Here is a 23,344-nt window from a genome sequence, read left to right on the forward strand (position 1 = left end):
TTTTCTTATTCTGTGTGCCATCACCCAGGACAAAGGTCAACAGACTTTTTCTGGAAAGTATAGGGTTATAAATGTGTCTGGCTCTTTGGGCTATGCAGTCTCTGGTCTACCATTATAGCACAAAACAGCCTTAGAAAATATGTAACTGAAGGGGTGTGTCTGTGTTCCAGAGCTTTACTCACAAGCCTGGGTTGTAGGCCATGTTGGTCCCATGGACCACAGTATGCTGGTGCCAGATCTCACACAGTGATCACACATGTGTGCACATACACACATGAATTCACTTCTTTTCTCCCTTTTCCTGTAGATGAAGTGTTTGTTCTTTATACATAGCATTAAAAGAATGGATATTACAGAGAAAGGGCTTCACCAGAAACGGTTTGTTACATTAGTGTAATAGATTTTCAAAACACTTGGCCACATTCTTCACCTGCTCCTTACAGTCACATTTATAGTTTGGATTAAACCAGCAAGACTATCCCAGACATAATTTATTCCCAGACTCTGAGATGTCCTACGGAATGCATTATTCTAAGAGAGACTAACTGAGAGGTATGATATGGATATAAGTAACCCAAAACCGGAATGGGTTCAAGCTTCCAGGGACCCTTTCTACCAGAACTGACCTAAAACATAGACTAGAATCCTGGATATATCTCAGTCCACACCTGAACTGAGTAAGAATTCCGTTTCTGGGGGACCTTGGCCAGTCTGGTGGATTTTTTCTTGACAGAGTTTATTCTACAAAGATATTTTTGGTCCCACTTTAATGTATTTGTAATGTTTTAGACAAATCTATAATACAATGCCAAGAGTTACTGTGCATATTTCGGTGACATCTTTTAATGCAAAGCTCCTCTAAACACTGTACTGTAACATTGTGGTACCAAGAATGAGTTATAGAGGTTTGATCCTATGATCCCTTCAGCCCTTGGGACCTAGAAGGGGATCAGAGCCCCAGGGCATGTCACTGTCTGGCCATGGCCAGCCTCTTGTTTTATATCAGTGTGTCATACACGTAGTATTGTTTGTCTAGGTGCTATGACTAGAGAAGGGCTGAGAACACTATTTTAAATACATAGTTAGACCAGCATTTTCCTACTAAGTTCATTGCACTTTTTGTTTCCAAATTTTTAGTTAGCACTTTGTGATTCAAAATTATTACACCTTAATACTGAACAATTTTCTTACTGCTTTCTAACAGTTTCATTCCAAGAGGAAAACCATTTCATTTTCAGGTCATTCCAGGGCTATCTGCTTTTTCCTCCTAATGCCTACATCGCAGTGTGACCAGTGGTCACACATGTGCTGATCAACTGTCCTTGGATGTGTTCCAACTACGGCTGATGGATTCATTACAGCCACTTATGTGGGAGTCTAGCTCCCGAAGGGTCATTGCTGCCTTACTAGTTCTCTCTGAATGCATTTTATCTGTGTTCTTTATGGCTCTTTTATATAATAGAGTGAGCTCTGACCCAGAAAAGAAGTTATTTTCATAACTTTTGATCATATGTTGTGTGTGTACAAATACATACCATTTCATATTACTGCCTCATTAAATAAAAGTGCTAAAGCAACACTTTTTCTTTTCTTTTATTGCTCTTGAATGTGTTACTCTTCCTACCATAGTTCTTGCTAGATTTCCTCATTTCTGATGCATATGCATACTCATAATGCATTCTTACATTAATTTCTGCACATGATTTTCTGTCCTACTCCTTCATCAGCACTTCTGCCTCCTGTTTCTGATGTTGGCCATATTTTTCCCAGGTAATGATGTACAAGTGGCTGCATAAACTGAGATTATTTGTATAAACAGTATAAGCTGTCAGCACATATTTCAGAACATTGGATGTAGCTTCCTCTAGGGAATAAAGCCACTGCACATCGGACAATGATGTATAGGTCACAAGGCTGTGGGATTCAAAGAAATTATGCTCATAAAATCATTTTGTGAATGGTAAAGCACAGTACAAAAGTAATGGTTTAATATTGTTGGAAGCGGTACCTTAGATTCCCTTAGTATAATTTTGCTAAAAATACACCATTTTGCTTTTTCTGTTTTCACTTGTTGAGCAGGTTTTCCTTCTGTCAGTACCCATTCGTTATTTCTATAGCTGCAAAAAAAATCATTATTCAAAGAGACTCAGAACAACAGATGATAAGCATCGCAAGGGTAAGCCAGCTATGAAAACATTTATGCTGACTATAATCAATATATAGTAAATAATTTAACAAATAAGTCAAATGTCATGTGAATTGTTCTAGCATAATCAGGAAATGTCAAAAGTAAAATTCATATCATACTCCCTCAAAAAGTACTTAAACCTATTCATGATACAGGGAAAAAAATCTCATCAACTTCTCATTGTTTTATAAATATAGCAGGAAGGTTAAATGCCTCTCACAGATCCAAAGTAGTGGGAACTTGGACATCATTTTGTAGATACCATCCTCCAGGGTCACTGGCAGCGCATTGGTGAGAAAGAACTACTGTGAGGACAAGAAAAGGGGTGTCCTTAAGAGCAAACCACTCAAACCACTGACACGTTTTCTAAATTTTATAAAAGTCAAATAGAAACAGCTGAAAAATTAGAAAGTGTAACAAAAAGTGTAGTCTTAGAAAACTGAGAAATATGTCCGTAGATGGTGAGAGGTGTTTTATTGATTCTTAGGGAACCAAAATGCCTGCAGGCCCATTGAAACGGGTAGCAGTCAGGCCGGCTTCGGGCAGGATGAAGTTCATCTCTGGGCCTGTCCTGTCCACTACCTACCATGATTTCTGCATAGCACAGTAAAGTTGTAGATGAAGTACATAATTACTTTGTGCTTTTTAAAAAAAATTAGAGCTCTAGACTATACATTTTTATACTCATATGTTTTTGAGTTTCTGCTTTTGCAACATGATTACTTACAACTTTAAAACTTAGAGAGGTTGGCTATAGTCTTCTTAAAATAGAGACCCCAAGAGAGACCTGTAGGGTAAAAGGAAATAATTTCCATGTCTTGTTCAAGGATATAAAAAGAATTCTAAGGAATAAATTATAATACTTCAAATACCATAAAAGTAAGAATTGTTGATTCTTCAGTAATTTACCAGAAGGTGAGTATTTTTTCCTATCACAGATTGGGGCAAAAGATTTGAGTGACTAGTGACATCCCAGAGTCAGTTTATACTGAGTATTGGAGTATTAGAAGATATGGTGTTCCCTCTGTGTACCAAAGGAGTAACATAGCCATATTACCCTGCTGAAAAGTAGATTTCAACAGGTATATTTAGCACCAGAATTATTAATCCTGGTTAGATATTGGCTCAAAGATTAGTATATATAGCTAGTCATTTTGATGATTAGCATTTATGCCATTTCATGTGCCTTTTCAGTTTTTCTTTTTTTTAAGCCTTGGGCTATGATTTCTTATAAGTAGAAAAAAATCTAAAGAGCCAGAAGTTTAAGTTCCTCTGAGCAGTTTTCTGCTGTGCCACTCACACTTAAGATTTTAAATATCTTCTTTTAAATTTCCTTCCAATTAAAAGGAGAGTGGCAGCTGTAGAATGTTTCCTGGACTGTCTTCCACAGAGCATGGGCACAAATGAGTAGCAATTGAAGAGTCCAGTGGTGTTCTCAGTTATGGGTATTTCCCATTATTTTAGCTTGTAAACTGCCATACCGTTTGGAATTAATGACTGGTGATTATTTTGACACAGGATAACCTTATAGATAGTTAATATAAGCAAGAACTTATATAGTATAATTTAAAGTTGTGAAAGTGATTTCCCAGATTAAAAATAACTTCCTCATCAGTCTGTGTCTAAAATTCTACCATCATTGGGTTATTTCTTTCATCTGAAGCACTTTCTATGCAGTATGAATTTCTGATGGGAGGAGTAGCCACTGAGCTTTGTCTTCCATTAGCATCCTAGTTTAAATTTGTGTGTGGGATATTTCCAGTGTGATGGCTTCCCAGGAGCTCGACTGGGAACAGAAGATAAGAAAGGGTTGGAAAAACAGGTCCATGACACTGCATACTATACTAGGAATATAGATCTGTTTGAGCACAAAAGAGAGGACCAGAGAAGGGGAAAGAAAAAAAAACCTACTACAAGCCTTTAGAATCGAATACTGGAGAGATGAAGAAGGGCTCTGAATTAGTGTATTATTATAGTAATATACAAAATCATGAAAGTAGCCTTACTGTATAGATTTGGGGTATTAAAATTTTACCTGATAAAGCAAATTGATGCACGTATTTAAAACGTCAGAATGTTTACCTTTAATCTGCACAATAATTCATTTTCTTTGCTACCACAGAGGATGAGGTAGTCTGAAAAAGAGTTTAGATAAATTAAATGTATTATACAAGCATGTAGACTTTATATGATAAATGACATTCATATATTTCTTATATTTTTGTAAAACATCCCCTTACTTCCAACACCCAGGCATAAATATTGTTAACATTGTAGGGAATTTGCTTTTGATAGTCTTTACCTATATTATCTTTAAAAGGCATCAGAGTTGAAACAATATTGTGTATACAATTTTGTTTCCTCGCTTTTTTTAGTTGTACATTCCTTAAACATTTTCCATGTTATTTACATAATTTTATGACCATCATTTTTGATAACTGTATTATAATTCCACTAGAGATTCATACTTAGTATATTTCTAAAGTTTTGCTCTTATAGATGATGCTGTGATGAGTGTCACTGTATAAAATATTTCCTCTGTTTAGTATTGGGACAAAGGATTGAACATTGTTGATGGTTTCTGAAATATGTTGAAAATTACTTTCTAAAAGTAGATTTTAGAGTAAATCCAGTATCTTAAAAAGCATAAGCAAAGTTTATCATCAGAAGTATGTACCATGTTCTCAATGTTCCCACTTTGTATTTATTAAACAGAAAACTTTGCTATGTAAGAGGTGAGACATACAGAAGCACTAATGCAGCATTCTTTTACTGTTCAAGTTGAATTATTTTGGGGTCCTCCATTTTGTATCCCCTTCTGTTATCAAGGTCCCAAAATTAAATAATAAGGCATTTTCATAAATCAAAATTTGCATACTTGAGTTTATGAAATTGTTTATGTAAGAGATGGTAAAGAGAAGAATATAAGTTATTTTTACCTAAGTGTTTAAATGTTTTAAATGAGATTATAGTTCAAGTAAAATTCAAATTGTTTGCTTTCTTTTTCAATTAGCAAAGTCTGGTGGATAAAGTATCTCGAAGACAGAGACCTGATATGAATATGTTATTTCTAAATATGAAAGTAAGGCGGACACATCTGGTTAGCGATTCTCTTGATGAGGTATAGATTATTTATTCCAGAATAGTATTAAATGATTAAAGCTTTAAATAATTTGATAATATGGCTTATTACTAAAATCTTAGTAAGCTTTCTTTATTTCTGTGTGCCAGTGGTGTGCTTCCTTATATTTTGATACAACGGTTAAAAACAGTTCTGTATTCACAGTTAAGCCTTGTGTTCATTTATATGTTTTTTAGTGGTTTGTTGTTAAATATTCAGAAAAGGATTTCACATAGAACACTTAAATGAGTAATTCATATTTCTGAATATATAATGTAGATTCTAGACCACCTTTGTTAACTGGTTGGGTGCCTAACAAGTCATTTTAATTTCTCCAGGCCTCAGATTACTCATCTGTAAAATTGTAAGTCTAATCTACAGGATATATTGGGTATATTTAGGGTCAAACATATTGATACTTTGATTGTATATACATGTATTATTAAGCTCAAGCATGTACAGTTCTTCAACCAGATTTTCATGTGAATATTACAATATTTGATTTAGTTATGTGATTTTTTTTAAACTTTGGTGTTGAAGGCAAGTTTAAATGAATTACTCTGTATTGTATTTGGCTAAATTAAAATCTTGGAGTCAGTAAGATGCCAGTAGGCAATAACCTTGAGCACGGTCCCTGATTTCCTAATTCTGTTGCTTGATCTATACAACTAAAATTACAATAGGGTTGGGCAGATTTATTGGATGGATGGATGGATGAAGTTTTGTGACATTGTAAATATGATAATACATTTCCCAGAATTTAAAAGGTTAATTTCCTCTTTTACTACCTTTTGTTCTCCTCTATCTTATAATTTCCTCAGTTAACTCGAAAAAGAGCAGACCTGAAAAAGAAGTTGAAAGTTACATTTGTAGGGGAAGCTGGTTTGGATATGGGTGGCTTGACTAAAGAATGGTTCCTCCTTCTAATTCGCCAAATTTTTCATCCAGATTATGGTGAGTAGTTAATTTCTATTCAAGTGTTTTCTTCCTGATCGTTAGATTTAAGTAGTCACTCATTTTTAATCTATGATTTTACAGACTTTTTTGTCAATCATAAATGTTGAATAATTTTTTAAAGACTGTTAGTTGCATTTTTTTAAATTGACCAAATTGATGATTATGATATTTATTATCTTACTGGGAATCCTACACAAAATGCATTAGCATAGAAGCATTCACATGTTTTCTGACTAAGCCAAATATGTAAAAATTTGTCATTGAAATAAAAATAACATTAAAAATTTTAAGATCAGAGCTATAGTTTGCTCATCACTAATATTCAAAGTCTCTTTCATAAAATAATGAGCCATTTTAATAAATAAGAAGTATTAAATAAACCTTTGAACTTTAATTTGGTTTCATTTGATTTAGAGAAAACGCCTATATAATCCTGAGTATTGTTAAGCGTTTCCTTCAAAAGAGTTGTAAATGGGTTTTTTTATTCTTTATTTTTCTTAATTTTGTATATATGTTTATATAATATCTCTCTGGTAATGGGAAATAGAGATGACAGTGATGAAGTCTCCATATAATCCTCAGAATTAATTTTGATAACTTATAAAGTATAAAACTATAGTTTCTATAAATCAACTGATTAGTTTCTGTCTTTTTACCATTTCAACCCTTGGTTCAGGATACCAGTGAAGAATAAAAGGCTCTTCACACTCTCTGGACCCATATTTGATATATTTTAACATGAAAATTGGTCTGTAACATAACTATTGCTGAACTGTTCTACTTCTAATAGATAAGATATCATGTCCATGTTTACCATTCTGATTTTTTAGATCAATCGTATTGATGAAATTATGCTTCTGTTTTCCAGGCATGTTTACGTATCATAAGGATTCATACTGCCATTGGTTTAGCAGCTTTAAATGTGATAACTATTCTGAATTCCGATTGGTTGGAATTGTATCCTTTAAACTTTCCACTAGGAGGTGCTAGTAGATTAGAGATTTTTAAGAATTTTATCTGAATTTTGGAAAACTGTTCTCATTAATTTATTCAGATTCAAAATTCTTATTAAATTTACTAGTAGATTTTTCAGTAGTCTTTATTATTTTGTAATATCACAGCTGTATAATTATTAGCAGATTTAGTTAACAGGAAGGAGTGACTGAACTGTTAACATATTTCTCTGAGAAGCTTATTTCAAGCATTATTTGGTATTTCATTTACAACCTAAATTATCAGAAATTTAAGACATTTTTAAAAGTCAGAGTATCTTTCCTATTCATAGTGAACTATCCTGTCAGTTCTTTCACTTTGTGCTTACTTCACTCCGTTTTCTAAACTGAAATTAAATCTAATGTGGCCTCAAATCCTGAGACGTTCATAAGAATTAAAAATTGAATGGAATAGGAACATTTGAAGTGTACAGCATTATTTTGTAGTGTTTTTTTAAATGATATAAATTCCTATGCCATCCTCTTGATTCCTTCAGGTTTGTTGGAGAGGGTGTTCCTACACTGGGTGGGAGATTGGACAGGAAGGCTTCTGCATTCATTTTTAAATTCTGAAAAATATAACTGTCTGTGGAAGAAAGAGAAGAACGAATAAATGAGCAAACCCTAGGGATACATAGGTTAAAAAAAGAAAAATATCTACTTTAAGAACCTTACCATCTAGATGGACAGATGACCACCCGTGCAGGTAGTTTGTTCTCAGGGTCAAATGACCACTTGGCATTAAGTGCTAAGGAATTCTGAGAAGGAAACAATTCATTGTATTCCTCCCAGAGAAGGTAGAGTTTTTAAATGGAACCAATATATTTTATTAAACCAGGACTGGAGAGAGTGAGTCCTGGACTGGGAGAATGGCTGGGAAAGAGTCCACACTGTGCTGGCTGTCACAGAGCAATGTGTAGGTCCACTTGATGGGAGCAGGGGGCTCTCTGAGAGCTATAGATGGTGCTGGCAAAAAAGATTCAGTTCAGTTCAGTTGCTCAGTCATGTCCAACTCTTTGCGACTCCATGGAATGTAGCATGCCAGGCCTCCCTGTCCATCACCAACTCCCAGAGTTTACTCAAACTCATGTCCATAGCGTCAGTGGTGCCATCCACACATTTCATCCTCTGTCGTCCCCTTCTCCTCCCGCCTTCAGTCTTTCCCAGCATCAGGGTCTTTTCAAATGAGTCAGTTCTTCGCATCAGGTGGCCAAAGTATTGGAGTTTCAGGTTCAGCATCAGTCCTTCCAATGAATATTCAGGCAAAAAAGATTAAGAGCCATCTGATGGAGGGCTTTGAATATCATCTGACTTTGTGACATATGTTGGAATACATCCTGAAGAATGTATATGGAAATCAAGAAACTGCATGGAAGAAAAGGGAGTAGGGAAAACCACACACTGTGATAGTAAACTTAATCTGAAATTTGTCTGTGTGTTGTCGTATCTAAAGGTCCAAAGTGCCAAGCCCACAGTAAGGAACGTGTAACAATTCCTAGACTCATATTTTCATTCTGTCATTTACAGTAGTCATTTTTTGAATGTTTCAACTTCATTGAAGGCCTGCGTTATTAACGCTTCTCACTACACTAGAAGTCATTTGAATTTCCTGATAAGTATGTTTGTCATACTTTATATTCTTATTATGGCTTCAGTTCAGTTCAGTTCAGTCTCTCAGTCGTGTCCGACTCTTTGCAACCCCGTGAATCACAGCACGCCAGGCCTCCCTGTCCATCACCAACTCCCGGAGTTCACTCAAACTCATGTCCATCAAGTCGGTGATGCCATCCAGCCATCTCATTCTCTGTTGTCCCCATCTCCTCCCGCCCCCAATCCCTCCCAGCATCAGAGTCTTTTCCATTATGGCTTAGGTTTGGCTTATTTTGACTTTCTAATGTTTGTAATCAAGTATTAGCTCTTACACTACATTTTTAGAGAAGTATAGTGACATCGTGAACTTGCTTACCAGGTATTTTTTTTTTTTTGGCAATAGGCATTAGTTTCTATTCAATCATTACCCAAAAGAGCATATTAAATGTATTTAGATGTTTTATATTACAAGTTGAACAGTTATATCTAAAATTAATTTATAACCACCACTATCTCATTATTATGTGTATTGATCTCACACACAAACTATGGAAAGGTTGCTGCCATGAAAAGCATGATATTGTATATGAAAAATGTGTGATGACAGTGGACTGTGGTCACATAAGTGGTTGAAAAATCTACCAAAGGTGAAGAGAACAAAACATTTAGAAGTAATAGGTGTGGTGATTAAGAAAATATATTTGGCTCCATACATAATTCCAGTTTTTAAATTTCAGAGGGGCTTCCTAGGTGGCTTAGTGGTAAAAGAATCTGCCTGCCAATGCAGGAGACATGGGTTTGATCCCTGAGTTGGGACAATACCCTGGAGAAGGAAATGGCAACCCACTCCAATATTCTTGCCTGGGAAATCCCATGGACAGAGCTGCAGTCCATGAGGTTGCAAAGAGGTGGACACGACTGAGCACACACACACAAAAGCATTCACTAAAATTTCAGAACCAAAGATTTATTGGTCTGTTAGTTCTTACAGTATTGTATTTCTAATATAATTATTTTTAAACATTAAGGCCTTGGAGTTTACAAGAAATGTTATAATGAAACCTATAGTAGTAATTATAAAATGTTTTGAAGATCACATGAAAAGCCATAATCTAATAGTTTTTTAGAAGCAGAATTACCAGAAAGGCATTGGAACTAAGGCTGCTGTTGCTAAGTCTCTTCAGTCATGTCCGACTCTGTGCGACCCCTAGACGGCAGCCCACCAGGCTCTTCCTCCCTGGGATTCTCCAGGCAAGAACACTGGAGTGGGTTGCCATTTCCTTCTCCAATGCATGAAAGTGAAGTCGCTCAGTCGTGTCCAACTCTTAGTGACCCCATGGACTGCAGCCCACCAGGCTCCTCTGTCCATAGGATTTTCCAGGCAAGAGTACTGGAGTGGGTTGCCATTGCCTTCTCCAGGAACTAAGGCTAAGGCAATATAATATAATGCAGGGTTTTCAAACTCCGCCCTGTTTGCACCACATGATATCTCCAACAGAATTCCCACATCCCTACCCCTACTTCAACCAGAGCAGCTTTAGTTTGAAATGCAGTGTGATTCTCCTGCAGTGAAGGTGCCCTAAAGCATATCCTGTGAACCTACTTCCTTATCTGTTAAAAACCTTCCTTCAGGATTATAATTTTTTTTAAAAAATTGTAATGAAAAATGCTTAGCACTTACCACTACAGTAAATGATCATAAATGGTAACTGCAGTAGTATGGTGCTTGCCTCTGTTATTGTTATTTATAGGAGTATATTAGAGCTTATTTTCAGTATCTTTCCTCTAGAACACACTGCTCAGTCTCTGTTGGTATGGTTACCTATGAAATAACATAGCTGTTCCTTAGATTATTATTAGCCTTTTTCTGGCCTAGCAAATTAAAATATTGGCTATTTTCTAATCTTTTAAATTGTTTTTAGTGATTTGTCCAGATCATATGTTTAGATTTCCTGTTAAGTAAGTAGAAGTAATGACTTCCTTAAGAACTTGTTATTATAATCTTTGACAGTTGAAATGTCATAAAATTTGCTCTAAAACCCCTCGTTTAGCAAATGGATGAAGTTACATTCTGCTGTATTACTGATAAAAAAAAAATACAGTTGGGCAAAGTTTATAAATATAACATCTGTAGCTTTTTAACTTAACACTTTGAATAAACTCCAAGTAATAAGTCTTTCGGGTATTACTGTGGGAGATTGTGTCTTATCAGCAGTGTGTGTGTATGCAGACGTCTGTGTGCGTGTTTCTATATGCCTGCTCAATACAGCTCTCTCTGCGTAGCCTGTAGCTAGAATAGTCACCAAAATCAGTGGCATGTTCTGCAGCGAGTTCTGAATAAACTGCTGCTAATAAAATCACCGTCTTTGTTTAAATTTAGAAGTTTTCTTATATGTTAAATACTTTATAGAAATGTGTAAACTTGCTATTGTGATCTTAGATATGAAGTTTTCTAGGGAAATTGTTAAATACTATTACCTGAACCTCTCCTTTTTACATGATTTTTGGTAATCAAGGAATTATGTTACATAAAATAAAGGGAAAATAAAGGAAAGAGTAAGTATGTGGGATTAATTAGAAAATCAGTGTTAGATCTGAAAGAAGTATGCAAGAAATAGATGCATAATTCAAAACTCATTTGTTGTCATGGATTTTATGTTAATGCTTAACATTTAGTATGCATAGCTTATGGGACTAGCTGTTTATAACAGCATTACTTTGGATATTCGTTTCCCCCCCTGTTGCTATAAGAAATTATTGAGCCCTCCCATCGTTCCTAGTGATCAAAATACACCAGTGGGCATCTGCAGTGTTACCACTGACGACTTGTGTCAAATTATGCCTGTAAGTATACAATTGTTTAGTATCTTATCCCTTACTGCTGAATCATCTTTCTTCTACTACAGTCTCTCTCCTCCTGATAACTGTTTTTATGTTCAGATATGGTTTCCCTCTGCATTTGTAACCCATCTCCTCTTTTGTCTAATTTTCTCCTTCCCTGTAGAGATATATAACCCACTTTGCAGCACTTAGTTCTTCCAGCGTAGTGGAACAAGCTTTGAGTCAGAGGCAAAGATTTGAATCTGGCCTCTGCAACTTAACTAGCTCTGTGACTTTGAAGCTGTTTATATTTCTGAACTCTAGTTTCTTTATGTGAACAGTGGAATAGTAAAACTTACATTTCGGGAAGATTACATGAGATGATAAAGTACTCAGTATTCAATACTTGATTGCTTCTGTGGATTCTTATCAATGTGTCACTATGCAATATCGATAACAATGTCTGCAACAACACCCTTAATAAAATTAATGAATTTCACAGACCTGTCTCTGATATTCTGCTATTCAGAGACTAGATTTCCAATCATCAGATTTAATCCAGTGTTAAAATTTAGTAGAAGAATGGATAGTATGCTCATCATCCTGACAATCCCCTACAATAATAATACTTTTCACAACTGAATTTCGATAGCCATTGGTCAGCAGAGAATTCCCCTTACTATTCTTAGTACACCCGGCGTGGATTCATGTCAGTGCATGGCAAAACCAATACAATATTGTAATTAGCCTCCAATTAAAACAAATAAATTTTTAAAAAATAAAATGGAATATCAATTTATTAATGGCATCTGTTAAAATTAGCACCTAATTCTCATTTCATATATGGCAAAATATATCTAGAAAAAAGTTTTAAGTGCTTTTTTTATTCAGTGCTTTGTTTACCATTTGTATCTGTACAATATGTGTTTCAAGAAGTGTAAGCAGGCAAGCAAAGAGAGACCTATAGTGATACATTTCTTAATTTAAACACAGTATTTGTGAATGAGGATTTTTAAAAAAACACAGAAAATAAGCAAAATATTCAATGATGGAGCCTTCAGTATAGTGTTAATAGGCCAGTGCTTTTCCGTGACCATGTTAATGGAAACTCCATTGCCTTTGTAGAGAAGGGATCCATGACTCAAAGCATCAGAACTGTCCCATGGCAACAACAAATCTTCCCTACACAGCCTTGTGAAAATTACCTTTGAGGGTTTCAGTTGAGAATGGAGAGGCTAGGTATAACCTTGAATCAGCAACTATAGTAGTTCTTTTCTTTTCTGTTTGAGACACTGTCCAATACGGTCTGTTAAATAATACCAGGGTATTTAAATAGTATATAAAACCTATATATCTTCATGCACTTTTATATTTATAAAAATATAAAAATGTTGAACTATGGGCTAATTAATAATATTTTACGTTTAAGAATCTTAACTATAGGTAAAAATATTTAAAACTGAGTTTTGAAAATACAAAGGCTGGGAATAAAAGTCCCTACAGTTGAATAAAGCAGATCTGAGTATATAACTTTATAACCTAGTTGATTTTGTATTTTATCACTAAAAATTTGATCTTTAAAAGAATATGGTAAATCCTTTCAATTGGATTCATCTACTAGTTCCTTGAATTCTTTTAAAAAATTCAGATCTCCCAATTATAATTTTCAGCAGCCATAACTTTATTAGTAATTGAAACAAATGGATAAGAATAATACTAAAACCTATGTCACCCTAGATTTGTTTTAAAATTTATTTTAGTGGAATGGAAAACTTAATATGTAAAGTGTGTAAGATCATTCTAAACATGCTGTTCTTTATCTTTCTGCTAATATTTAAAACATTTTTCATACAATCTGAAATTTTAAAAAATACTGGCTTAGTTTTTCTGTTTTTAAATCTCTGTTCAGGGGAAACATGACTTGCAATGTAGCAAAACATTTCTTCCAGTGTCCTCAACTTTTTATTGGGAGGGGAGAGCCCTTAACTGAAATGTAAAAACCACTTAACACATATAAACTGTATTTTTGTGTTTAAGAGAGGAATTATAAAACATTAACAGGTTTTTTAAGAATATAAACTGAGAATGAGAAATACTACAAATTCATAAACAGTGATATTTCTGATAGCAGTGAATTATGATGGAAACTGTACTCTTAGCTCACTGCATAAGAATAGACCCCAGAGTTATGCCTTTATGGGTATAACTGGATATTTTCCTTCACGTGACCTTTCCAGTAAATTTTTCCAAACCTTTTACATGGTAGAAATCATTAACCAGTAATTTTTACCCTGGAAAATATGTCCCAATATTATTTTTATTTCAAAATCTGAGTTTATCTCATGTGTCAGTGAGCTATAGTAGATCTGGTTTACTGTTTTGGGTAGTACTATTTGATTTAAAAACACAAATAACAGGTTTCTCTTTACAGGAGTTGGCCCATGGATTAAGTGAACTCCTGTCATATGAAGGCAATGTTGAAGAAGATTTCTATTCCACATTTCAGGTACCATTAAGGGCAAATAGCTCTCTGTTAACCAGGTATTTTATATATGAAAAATACCTTTTGTTACCATATACCCATCGTTAAAAAAGAGGAGCAAGGATTGATCTGTACGTACCACTCCCTGTCTTAAAGGATCTTAACCTGATAAAAACAGTGAAAAAGTGTTAGTTGCTCAGTTGCATCCAACTCGTTGTGACCCCCATGGACTGTAGCCCGCCAGGCTCCTCTGTCCATGGAATTCTCCAGGCAAGAATACTGGAGTGGGTTGCCATTTCCTACTCTAGGGGATCTTCCTGACAAAGGGATCAGACCCAAGTCACCCGTATTGCAGGCAGATTCCTTACCGTCTGAGCCACCAGGGAAGCCCAAAGACATTGAAGCAGACATGTATAAGTAAGCAATCAAGGAAAGCCAGCAAGGGTGTGAGTACTCTGAAAGGCACCTGGCCTATATCCTGGACGCAGTTACTTTCTCAGAGCTTTTCACCTTCTAAAAACAAGCCTCTTCTGTTGGTTCAGTACAAGAAGTAAGGAGCAGAAGTTAATCAATCAGACCAAAATTCTCTCATTTCCACTCACCTAAAAATAATCGGAAGGTGGAAATGATAGTAATCCACGTAGCTCCAAAGGCCTGCCGCTGCTGCTGCTAAGTCGCTTCAGTCGTCTCCGACTCTGTGTGACCCCGTAGAAGGCAGCCCACCAGGCTCTCCTGTCCCTGGGATTCTCCAGGCAAGAACACTGGAGTGGGTTGCCATTTTCTTCTCCAATGCAGGAATGAAAAGTGAAAGTGAAGTCGCTCAGCCATATCCGACTCTTAGCTTCCCCACGGACTGCAGCCTACCAGGCTCCTCCATCCATGGGATTTTCCAGCCAAGAGTGCTGGAGTCTGAGTGCTACCCAGATGGTCACACAAATTTTTTTAAACGTCAGTAAAGTGTTTAGCCGTATTCAAGAGTTTTAAGACCCCACTTTTTTACTCCAAAATGCTTTCATGACACCATTCTTAATACAAATATCACAAGAGCCTAACCTTTCTGTATTTTGTAATTTAGAAAAGGGGGAAAAAACTTCTCTTTACAAACCTGTTCACTGCAATCTGTTAACATATACCAAGAAATGTGGTGTGTTGGTATCTCCCATCAGGTGTTTCAAGAAGAATTCGGAATAATTAAGTCCTATAATTTAAAGCCAGGTGGTGATAAAATTCCAGTTACCAATCAAAATAGGAAAGGTAAGTTAAAACACCATTTCTTAATTAAAGTACATTAGTGTTTGCCATTTACTTTTATTTAACAGATGTAAAATTGCTTTTCAGAATACGTACAGCTTTATATTGACTTTCTTCTCAACAAATCCATCTATAAGCAGTTTGCTGCATTTTATTATGGATTTCATAGTGTGTGTGCTTCAAATGCCCTAATGGTGAGTTTAAAGCTTCATGCTTTCAGTTAGGGTTTGTAATACCATGATATTGACAAGTAATTCTTTAAAACATTTTAAATTAAAAAAATTTTTTTTTAATTTTTAAATTTTAAAAATATTTGTTTTCTAGTTTTTAAAAATAGAGCTGGAAATAAAAATAGTTCTCTCATTTCAGCCTTAATTCTCTAAAGGGAAGAAAGACCAGTCAACTCCATCCCCCCCACCCATTATGCTATGTCTTAAACTATGTCTTCTAAGCTTTAAAAAATTTCCCCAAACAGAGTGGATGAAGAGATCCCCAAGGGCTCCAGATCTTTAAAACTGAGGTGCAAAGTGCGGAAAATGGTTAACACACAAGCTCCAGGCAAAAGCTACAACTTCTCACCATTTAAGGAACAGGTTTTTATAGCTGTTTCATTCCTCTTCAGGGGTCCCCCAGCAACTCTAAGTAGCCTTTTACCCACGGGAAGTAGTTTGTCTCCAGAGTCATGGTGGGCTCTGGTCGGTTTGACTTTTTCTTAGCTGTGTGAGTATGGGTCCACTGCTGTTGAGAACACTGTATCAGAAATGTCATAGAAGTGTCTCTTCATCCCTCCTCCTCTGGGCACACTCCATCAAGCCATCTCCACTCAGTTTTATAAGGAGGGTTTGGAGTGAAGTCTTCCATGTGAATTATTTTGCATAGGAGAGAACTTGCTTTAGATCAATGGTCTTTCAGTTTAGTTCAGTTCAGTCGCTCAGTCGTGTTCAACACTTTGTGACCCCATGGACTGCAGCACACCAGGCCTCCCTGTCCATCTCCAACTCCCAGAGTTTACTCAAACTCATGTCCATTGAGTCGGTGAGGCCATCCAACCATCTCATCCTCTTTCGTCCCCTTCTCCTCCCGCCTTCGATCTTTCACAGCATTAGGGTCTTTTCAAATGAGTCAGTTCTTTTCATCAGGTAGCCAAAGTATTGGAGTTTCAGGTTCAGTATCAGTCCTTCCAATGAATATTCAGGACTGATTTCCTTTAGGATGGACTGGTTGGATCTCCTTGCTGTCCAAGGGTCTCTCAAGAGTCTTCTCCAACCCCACAGTTCAAAAGCATCAATTCTTAGGCGCTCAGCTTTCTTTATAGTCCATCTCTCACTGTGTGATAGTCTTTATCACATGTTTATTGAAAGTACCTTTGAATATGAAGCACTTGTTGATTTCTAATTAAGTTTTGTCTGCGATGCACTGTATTTATAGGGGTGGAAGGAGGGGAAATAAATAGTGTAGCAAGTCTTCATTTTTAAATTCTAATCTCTTTAGGTGGGAGACAAGCTATGTAGGTGAAAAAACAAGGGAACAACACAAAATGGACTAACCTACTACTCAAACTCCACGTTGTGCACAGGAGGCTTCATGGATGTTGGTTCCAGGCATGTCAGTAGATGCTAGAGTAGCTGAAAGAGTTTCAAGCTGGGTTTTGGGGAAGAGCTGTAATTTGGATTTATGCTTAGTCTTCTGCTTGTTTTTCTAGCTAATTGCTGTTATTTGCAAAAGGGGGAATCTAAGAGTTGGACAGGATTTATAAACTTTCAGAAGCAAAAATATCTCAGTAGGAAAAATATAAATGGAGAATATTTTTCCTTAAAAAATGGTTTGATTTACTATAAGAAGGTCATGATTTTTGTTGCTTGATTCAATGAAAACATTTCCAGTTTCACTTTTTTGGATCATCACTTTTTCTTATCATTTTTGATAAATAATTATTGGCAGCTGCTTCGTCCAGAAGAGGTCGAAATTCTGGTCTGTGGAAGTCCTGAACTGGATATGCATGCCCTACAGAGAAGTACACAGTATGATGGTTACGCAAAAACCGACTTGACTATCCGGTGAGCTCTTTATACTTCTGAGAGTGAGGCTGTTGAAGAGGGAATGAGACTGTGGTTGGTTTATTTGTGTAACTTACAATCTTTGAATCAAGTCACCGGAAATCTTGTACAGCCCACACTGCCTTATTTTATCTCTAAAATAATGTGAGGATATTCAATATAAAATCACTTAGCAGTCCCCTTGGGAGAAAGTGATATAAATAAGTTTCTACAGAAGTCCAGAGAGTTGACTTCTTTTAAAAAATGACTTTGGTCCTAGAATTGCAGGGATGCCATGCTTATAAAAAGCCTTTTAATAGCACTGTGTTGAAAAATATGGAAAATTATATAGAAGAAAAATGGCTTATGTACTGTCCATTGTTGGACTATTTTTATAATGATGTTAGTCAAAAATCTAATTTATATATAGAAGCCTGTCGTTCCTCCATTTCAGTTTGAGAGTAGTATGTACCTTTAAGGGAAGTTGTTTCCCTAGTGCTTACTTCATTTTATTCTCATCTGCAGGACTTTTGTCATTTTATATACATTTTATATAAATTTCCTTTGGTGTTCCCTAGATACTTTTGGGATGTTGTGCTTGGATTTCCTCTTGATCTTCAAAAGAAGTTGTTACATTTTACTACAGGAAGTGACAGAGTTCCTGTAGGAGGAATGGCTGATTTAAACTTTAAAATCTCAAAGAATGAAACTTCTACTAACTGGTAAATTTCCAGATTGTCATTCTTTTTTTTTTTAATCTATAGGTTTTGCTAATAATAGTATGCTTGGAATTAGAAGATTCTTTCAATATGAAGTTGTTTTCTTAGAAAAATCCTCGAAGTAAACATGGCTTTGAAATAAGATAGACTATGGCTTAAGGTTCTTTATTAATTTTGAGACATACCAATACTAACTGATAATAATTCCTTTCCATCAACTTTTTACTTTGCTAAGTCAATTACTTTATCATCACTTCCAGAATCTAACTTGCTTTTCATGGTATTTAGATTGTCTTGCCTTCATTTTTACTTAAAAGTCTTTTTATTTAAGATGCCAGGTGAGGTTTTTGGCTATTATTATAATTAGTTCCAGAAGTCCTGTTGTACTGGAATACCTCTAGTGCTGGTCTTTTTTTTTTTTCTTTATCTAGTGCTCTTTGCATATGAAAGTGATGCTGATGATGGCTTTAAATTATTTTCTAGAGTGTTGGTGGGATAATGTTGATCTAGTTACTTCTTTTCCCAATCTTATTGTAATTTCTAAAGCTAATCTGAGTAGATACTACTTTGATTATAAATATTTTTTTCTCCTGCCTTATATATTCCCTGAGCTCTGTCAGTTCTTCCTTTCATCAATTAGAACTGAAATCTGTCCTTTCCTTTATCACTGCTACCACCAACAGCTGTTCTGATTCTGTGAAGTTCATAAAAACTGAGGGAAAGGGTCTAAGAATTCTACTGGAATCTTGGATATAGATAAAAGTGTCATCGGGTAGAGGGTTGGGAGATCTGATCAGAAAAATTCGGAGGATGAAGGTTGCATCCCTCAAGGTTGAGGGAAGCAACAGGAGAAGTGTGGGTATCAAGTGTCTCAGAAATGTTCTTATGATTTTTTGACAGTCAAGGCTAAAATAATAGTTATTTTACTGGGTTATTCTATTGGGTCTTTCCACCCATTCGGATAGTTTGCCTTATGTGATGAGGCAATTGAGATTTGCAGACATGAAGCCACTTGAACGAGATCTCACAGCCAGAAAGTGAGGGAGATGGTATTCAGATTGATTTGTCTGACTCTAAAAATAATGCTTCTGGAGTGTAAGTTTTGTGAGAGCAGGGCCATTGTCTTATCGGTAAACCCAGCTGCAGGGTGTGGAATGGTGCCTCATACACAACAGGTACTCCAGAAGTATTTGTTCAGTAAAGGAATGGATGAGTTGTCTCAGTCTAGTGAAATAGATTTGAGTATGTGTGTTCAGGTGCTTTGAAAGTTGCTTAGCAGTCATTCTGTGTGTGTTTTAAGACTTGGTATCTTTGAAGAAAATGTTTCCCCTAGGTTGCCTGTGGCCCACACCTGCTTCAATCAACTTTGCCTTCCCCCCTACAAGAGCAAAAAGGACCTGAAACAGAAATTGATCATTGGAATTTCAAATTCAGAAGGTTTTGGACTTGAGTAACCAAGAAGACTTGAAATACATTTATATGTAGCATTCACTTCCCTCTTATTGTGCCTTTAACCTTTTCATGTTTTCTGTCTCAAAATACCTTGAAAAAGCTTACCAACTTTAAAAGACTGACTTTTTTAAAAAAATCCAATATGAAATGTGTTCAGTAGAGGCATGGTTTTCTAAAAACACAACACCGAGTGAGAAAAAGACCCGATGGCAGAGACAGGTGGGTCCAGCCCCTCTTTTTATAGCACTTTATCATCCTCCATCAGTAGTGTGTCACAGGTGTTCCACTGGGGAGGCATCGTGCAGTGAAGAGTGCAGTGATGACAGAGTGGGTGGATCCCAGTGGCAGATTGTGTGCTGCTCGCACACAGTAGCAACATGGATAGCTACATTATCATTAATGTGGGGCATGTAGCCATATTTTCATATAGCGGTTAAACAACAGTATAATTGCAAATGCAATTTACAGGGGGTTTTTTTTGATATACTGGCTTTGGTCCTCTAAAGATTCTTTTCAACCGTTCCTGAAAATCAGCATGTAAATAACTACATAATAGCCTGAAAATAATGGGATTTTGATAGTGCCATTTATTGCTAAAGATTTATTTTTACAAAGTAAATTCAGGGTTTTAGATGTGTGTACAGCTTTTACAAATCAATAAAGATGATTGTACAAGAGTGTAACTATTTTCAGACTAATTGGACTCGAGGTTATATTCTTTTAAGTATCGTCAGTCTGCATGCACATGCACAGTAAACTAGTTACTTTGAGTACTCTGTAATGTTTGTATAATCCTTTCTTCTTAAGGGTCAAAATATTAGAAAGGAAATAGATCTGACTAGTCACTGATAAATTAAGTCAATTACAAGCACAAAAAGAGAGAATTGTTTTTATATATACTTTGATTGGCATACAAGACTTATTTATAGTATTTTTTGATCACCTGTTGTACTGAAACACTAATTTTTGAAAACAAGTAGGATAAGATATTTGACAAAAGTGAATACGATAACATTTGCGTCAAAATGACATGAAGCGAAGCGAAAGTCACTCAGTGACATAGCTTGATATAAAGATAAGGTTCAACATTTTGGCCCAAATGTTTGTTTTTCACTGGATTCTGAATATAGCGAATTCAAAAGTACCCTTTTTGGAGTTTCTTAATAAAGTAGCATGTAAAAAGAAACTTCATTTTAAGTCAGACAGTACATGGTTTCAATTTACAGCAAATGAAGCAGTTTTATTAGCACATTACAGTATTTCCAAATCGACTTCTGTGTTATACTTTGATAGCTTTCCTTCAGAAAACTCTGAAGATGTATTTGCAATAATAATGAAGCCAGCATTTAGTACCAGCACGTGGTTCACATGCAAATAATACTTTCCCGATTTCCAAGTTACACTACTATCTTATTGCTATGATTCCTACACCCCCACCAGCAGAATTCTTCTAGGGTGGAGGAACTAATCAGCTTGTTCTGCATTTCCAAAGCCAACTTGTGAATCTTGGAGGAAAGGAGTTAGTTCATTTACTATTCTGTTAGAGACAGAAGTGACTCCACTTTTCCACTTGGACATACTATTTAAAGGATTTTTCTTCTTAAAATTCTTGGAACACCTAAGAGATTTAAGGGCATGTTGGTTTTGTTTTGTTTGCTCTGTTTTTAATCCATATGCAAATAAAACTGCTTCTCTCTTAACACTGCTTGAACTATAAAGTAAGGTGTTTAATGTAGGTTACTGCTAACTAATAAGCACAAAAGAATCATGTATAAGAAACCAGATTTAAGTGTTAAATAAGATGTAAACAAAAACTTCTATTTGGTAGAGATGGGGAAATTGTGTTGGCCTGGTCTGCATGTCTATGATGTGCTTGTATATCAATAGGTATGTCATTTTAAAATAAGAAGTATACAAGCAAGCCAAATTTTTAAATGACAGAGTCCATAAATAACTGGAAAATTTTTGTTGTCTGTTGTTGAAATTTATAATCATTTATCACTAAATTGCACATTGCCTTTATTTATTTATGCTCTCGTTTTGGTTTACAGTGTAATTAATACCTCATTTTTTAAAAGAACCACTACTGTTATATTTCGTTAATTTAAACAGCTAGAAAATTCATGTAGTTGCTTTCTTTTTATATAATCTGTTCATGAATTCTTGATTTTTGTATCTGCCACAGTAAATTAAAGCATTGCACAGTATTTATCAGTATTTACAAAATGTTCTGTCCTTTTTTAATCTTTGTTTAATTAATCATATTTTTGTCTGTATGATCAGAAGTTTTTAACCGCCCCTCTTTTTTGTACAAATGTGTATTGTATTATGTTGTTAATTTCTGGATAAATTTTTTCAAATATTAAAGTTATATAATCAACTAGACTTCAATTCATTTTTTTGAACATTATGCACTGAATTAAAAGTTTAAAATATAAATGCAAACTACTCTGTTACACTGTCTTTTAAACTGGTGCTTCAGAAAATTAATGCATACTCCTTCAAAAGATGGTTATTGACACCAAATGCAGCTAACCTCTAGCATTATTTTTCCATATGAAACAACATATAGGCAATGACTGGATGATCACACAAATATTCCACCAAATGAACATTATAGCACTATGGAAGTCACCTGCTGCTGCTGCTGCTGCTAAGTCACTTTAGTCGTGTCCGACTCTGTGTGACCCCATAGACGGAAGCCCGCCAGGCTCCCCCGTCCCTGGGATTCTCCAGGCAAGAACACTGGAGTGGGTTGCCATTTCCTTCTCCAATGTGTGAAAGTGAAAAGTGAAAGGGAAGTCGCTCAGTCGTGTCTGACCCTTAGCGACCCCACGGACTGCAGCCTACCAGGCTCCTCCATCCATGGGATTTTCTAGGCAAGAGTACTGGAGTGGCTTGCCATTGCCTTCTCCGGAGGTCACCTAGAAATGAATTAAGTTTGACATTTCATTGGCCATCAATCAACAACTTCAGATCTATTCAGTTCAGTTCAGTTCAGTTGCTCAGTCATGTCCGACTCTTAGCAACCCCATGAATCACAGCATGCCAGGCCTCCCTGTCCATCACCAACTCCCGGAGTTCACTCAAACTCACCTCCATCGAGTCAGTGATGCCATCCAGCCATCTCATTCTCTATCATCCCCTTCTCCTCCCGCCCCCAATCCCTCCCAGCATCAGAGTCTTTTCCAGTGAGTCAACTCTTTGCATGAGATAGCCAAAGTATTGGAGCTTCAGCTTTAACATCAGTCCTTCCAATGAACACCCAGGACTGATCTTCTTTAGAATGGACTGGTTGGATCTCCTTGCAGTCCAAGGGACTCTCAAGAGTCTTCTCCAACACCACAGTTCAAAAGCATCAATTCTTTGATGATCAGCTTTCTTCATCCCCTACCAAAACCATTAGTTTGGCCATGTTTTCCCTTACCACATTTTCCTTGATTAATGAACAGAGAGAGGAGATTCTAAGAATGTAGGAGAGAGTGTCATGGGTGATAGATGGGAGAAAATAGGTAGCTGGGTGGAAGACTGAGGTGAGTTTTCACAGGGGAGGGTAAAAGATCGGTTCACGCAGAGGGCCTGGTGAGTGGTTAAGAACTAAGCTTTGAAACTGCCTGGGTTTGAGTTTATTGTTCAATACTTGTGTTTCCTTGGGCAGGTTAATCTGTTCATGCCTTAATTATCAAGTGATAATAATTTGTGAAATGAAAATAACCCTAACTCAATGATAGAGTTC

General features: G+C 36.0%; 1 protein-coding gene across 2 annotated transcripts in view; it reads left to right on the top strand.

The window, feature by feature from the left end:
- The window catches only part of HECTD2 (HECT domain E3 ubiquitin protein ligase 2), a 75,148-nt gene extending 53,202 nt beyond the window's left edge, over positions 1 to 21,946 (top strand). For both annotated transcript variants that reach the window (XM_055425094.2, XM_055425095.2), the window contains 11 exons: positions 2,080 to 2,176; positions 5,202 to 5,309; positions 6,131 to 6,263; positions 7,135 to 7,223; positions 11,534 to 11,692; positions 14,100 to 14,174; positions 15,317 to 15,404; positions 15,489 to 15,595; positions 17,343 to 17,458; positions 18,016 to 18,159; positions 19,490 to 21,946. In XM_055425094.2, coding sequence (XP_055281069.1) covers positions 2,080 to 2,176; positions 5,202 to 5,309; positions 6,131 to 6,263; positions 7,135 to 7,223; positions 11,534 to 11,692; positions 14,100 to 14,174; positions 15,317 to 15,404; positions 15,489 to 15,595; positions 17,343 to 17,458; positions 18,016 to 18,159; positions 19,490 to 19,610 — 1,237 coding nt within the window. In that variant the 3' untranslated portion in view covers positions 19,611 to 21,946. The remainder of the gene's footprint in view (positions 1 to 2,079; positions 2,177 to 5,201; positions 5,310 to 6,130; positions 6,264 to 7,134; positions 7,224 to 11,533; positions 11,693 to 14,099; positions 14,175 to 15,316; positions 15,405 to 15,488; positions 15,596 to 17,342; positions 17,459 to 18,015; positions 18,160 to 19,489) is intronic.
- The last annotated feature ends 1,398 nt before the right edge of the window (positions 21,947 to 23,344 follow it).

The sequence above is a fragment of the Moschus berezovskii genome, chromosome 12 (assembly GCF_049115385.1).
Source record: "Moschus berezovskii isolate FMDL1 chromosome 12, NW_MosBer_1.0, whole genome shotgun sequence".
Lineage (NCBI taxonomy): Eukaryota > Metazoa > Chordata > Mammalia > Artiodactyla > Moschidae > Moschus > Moschus berezovskii.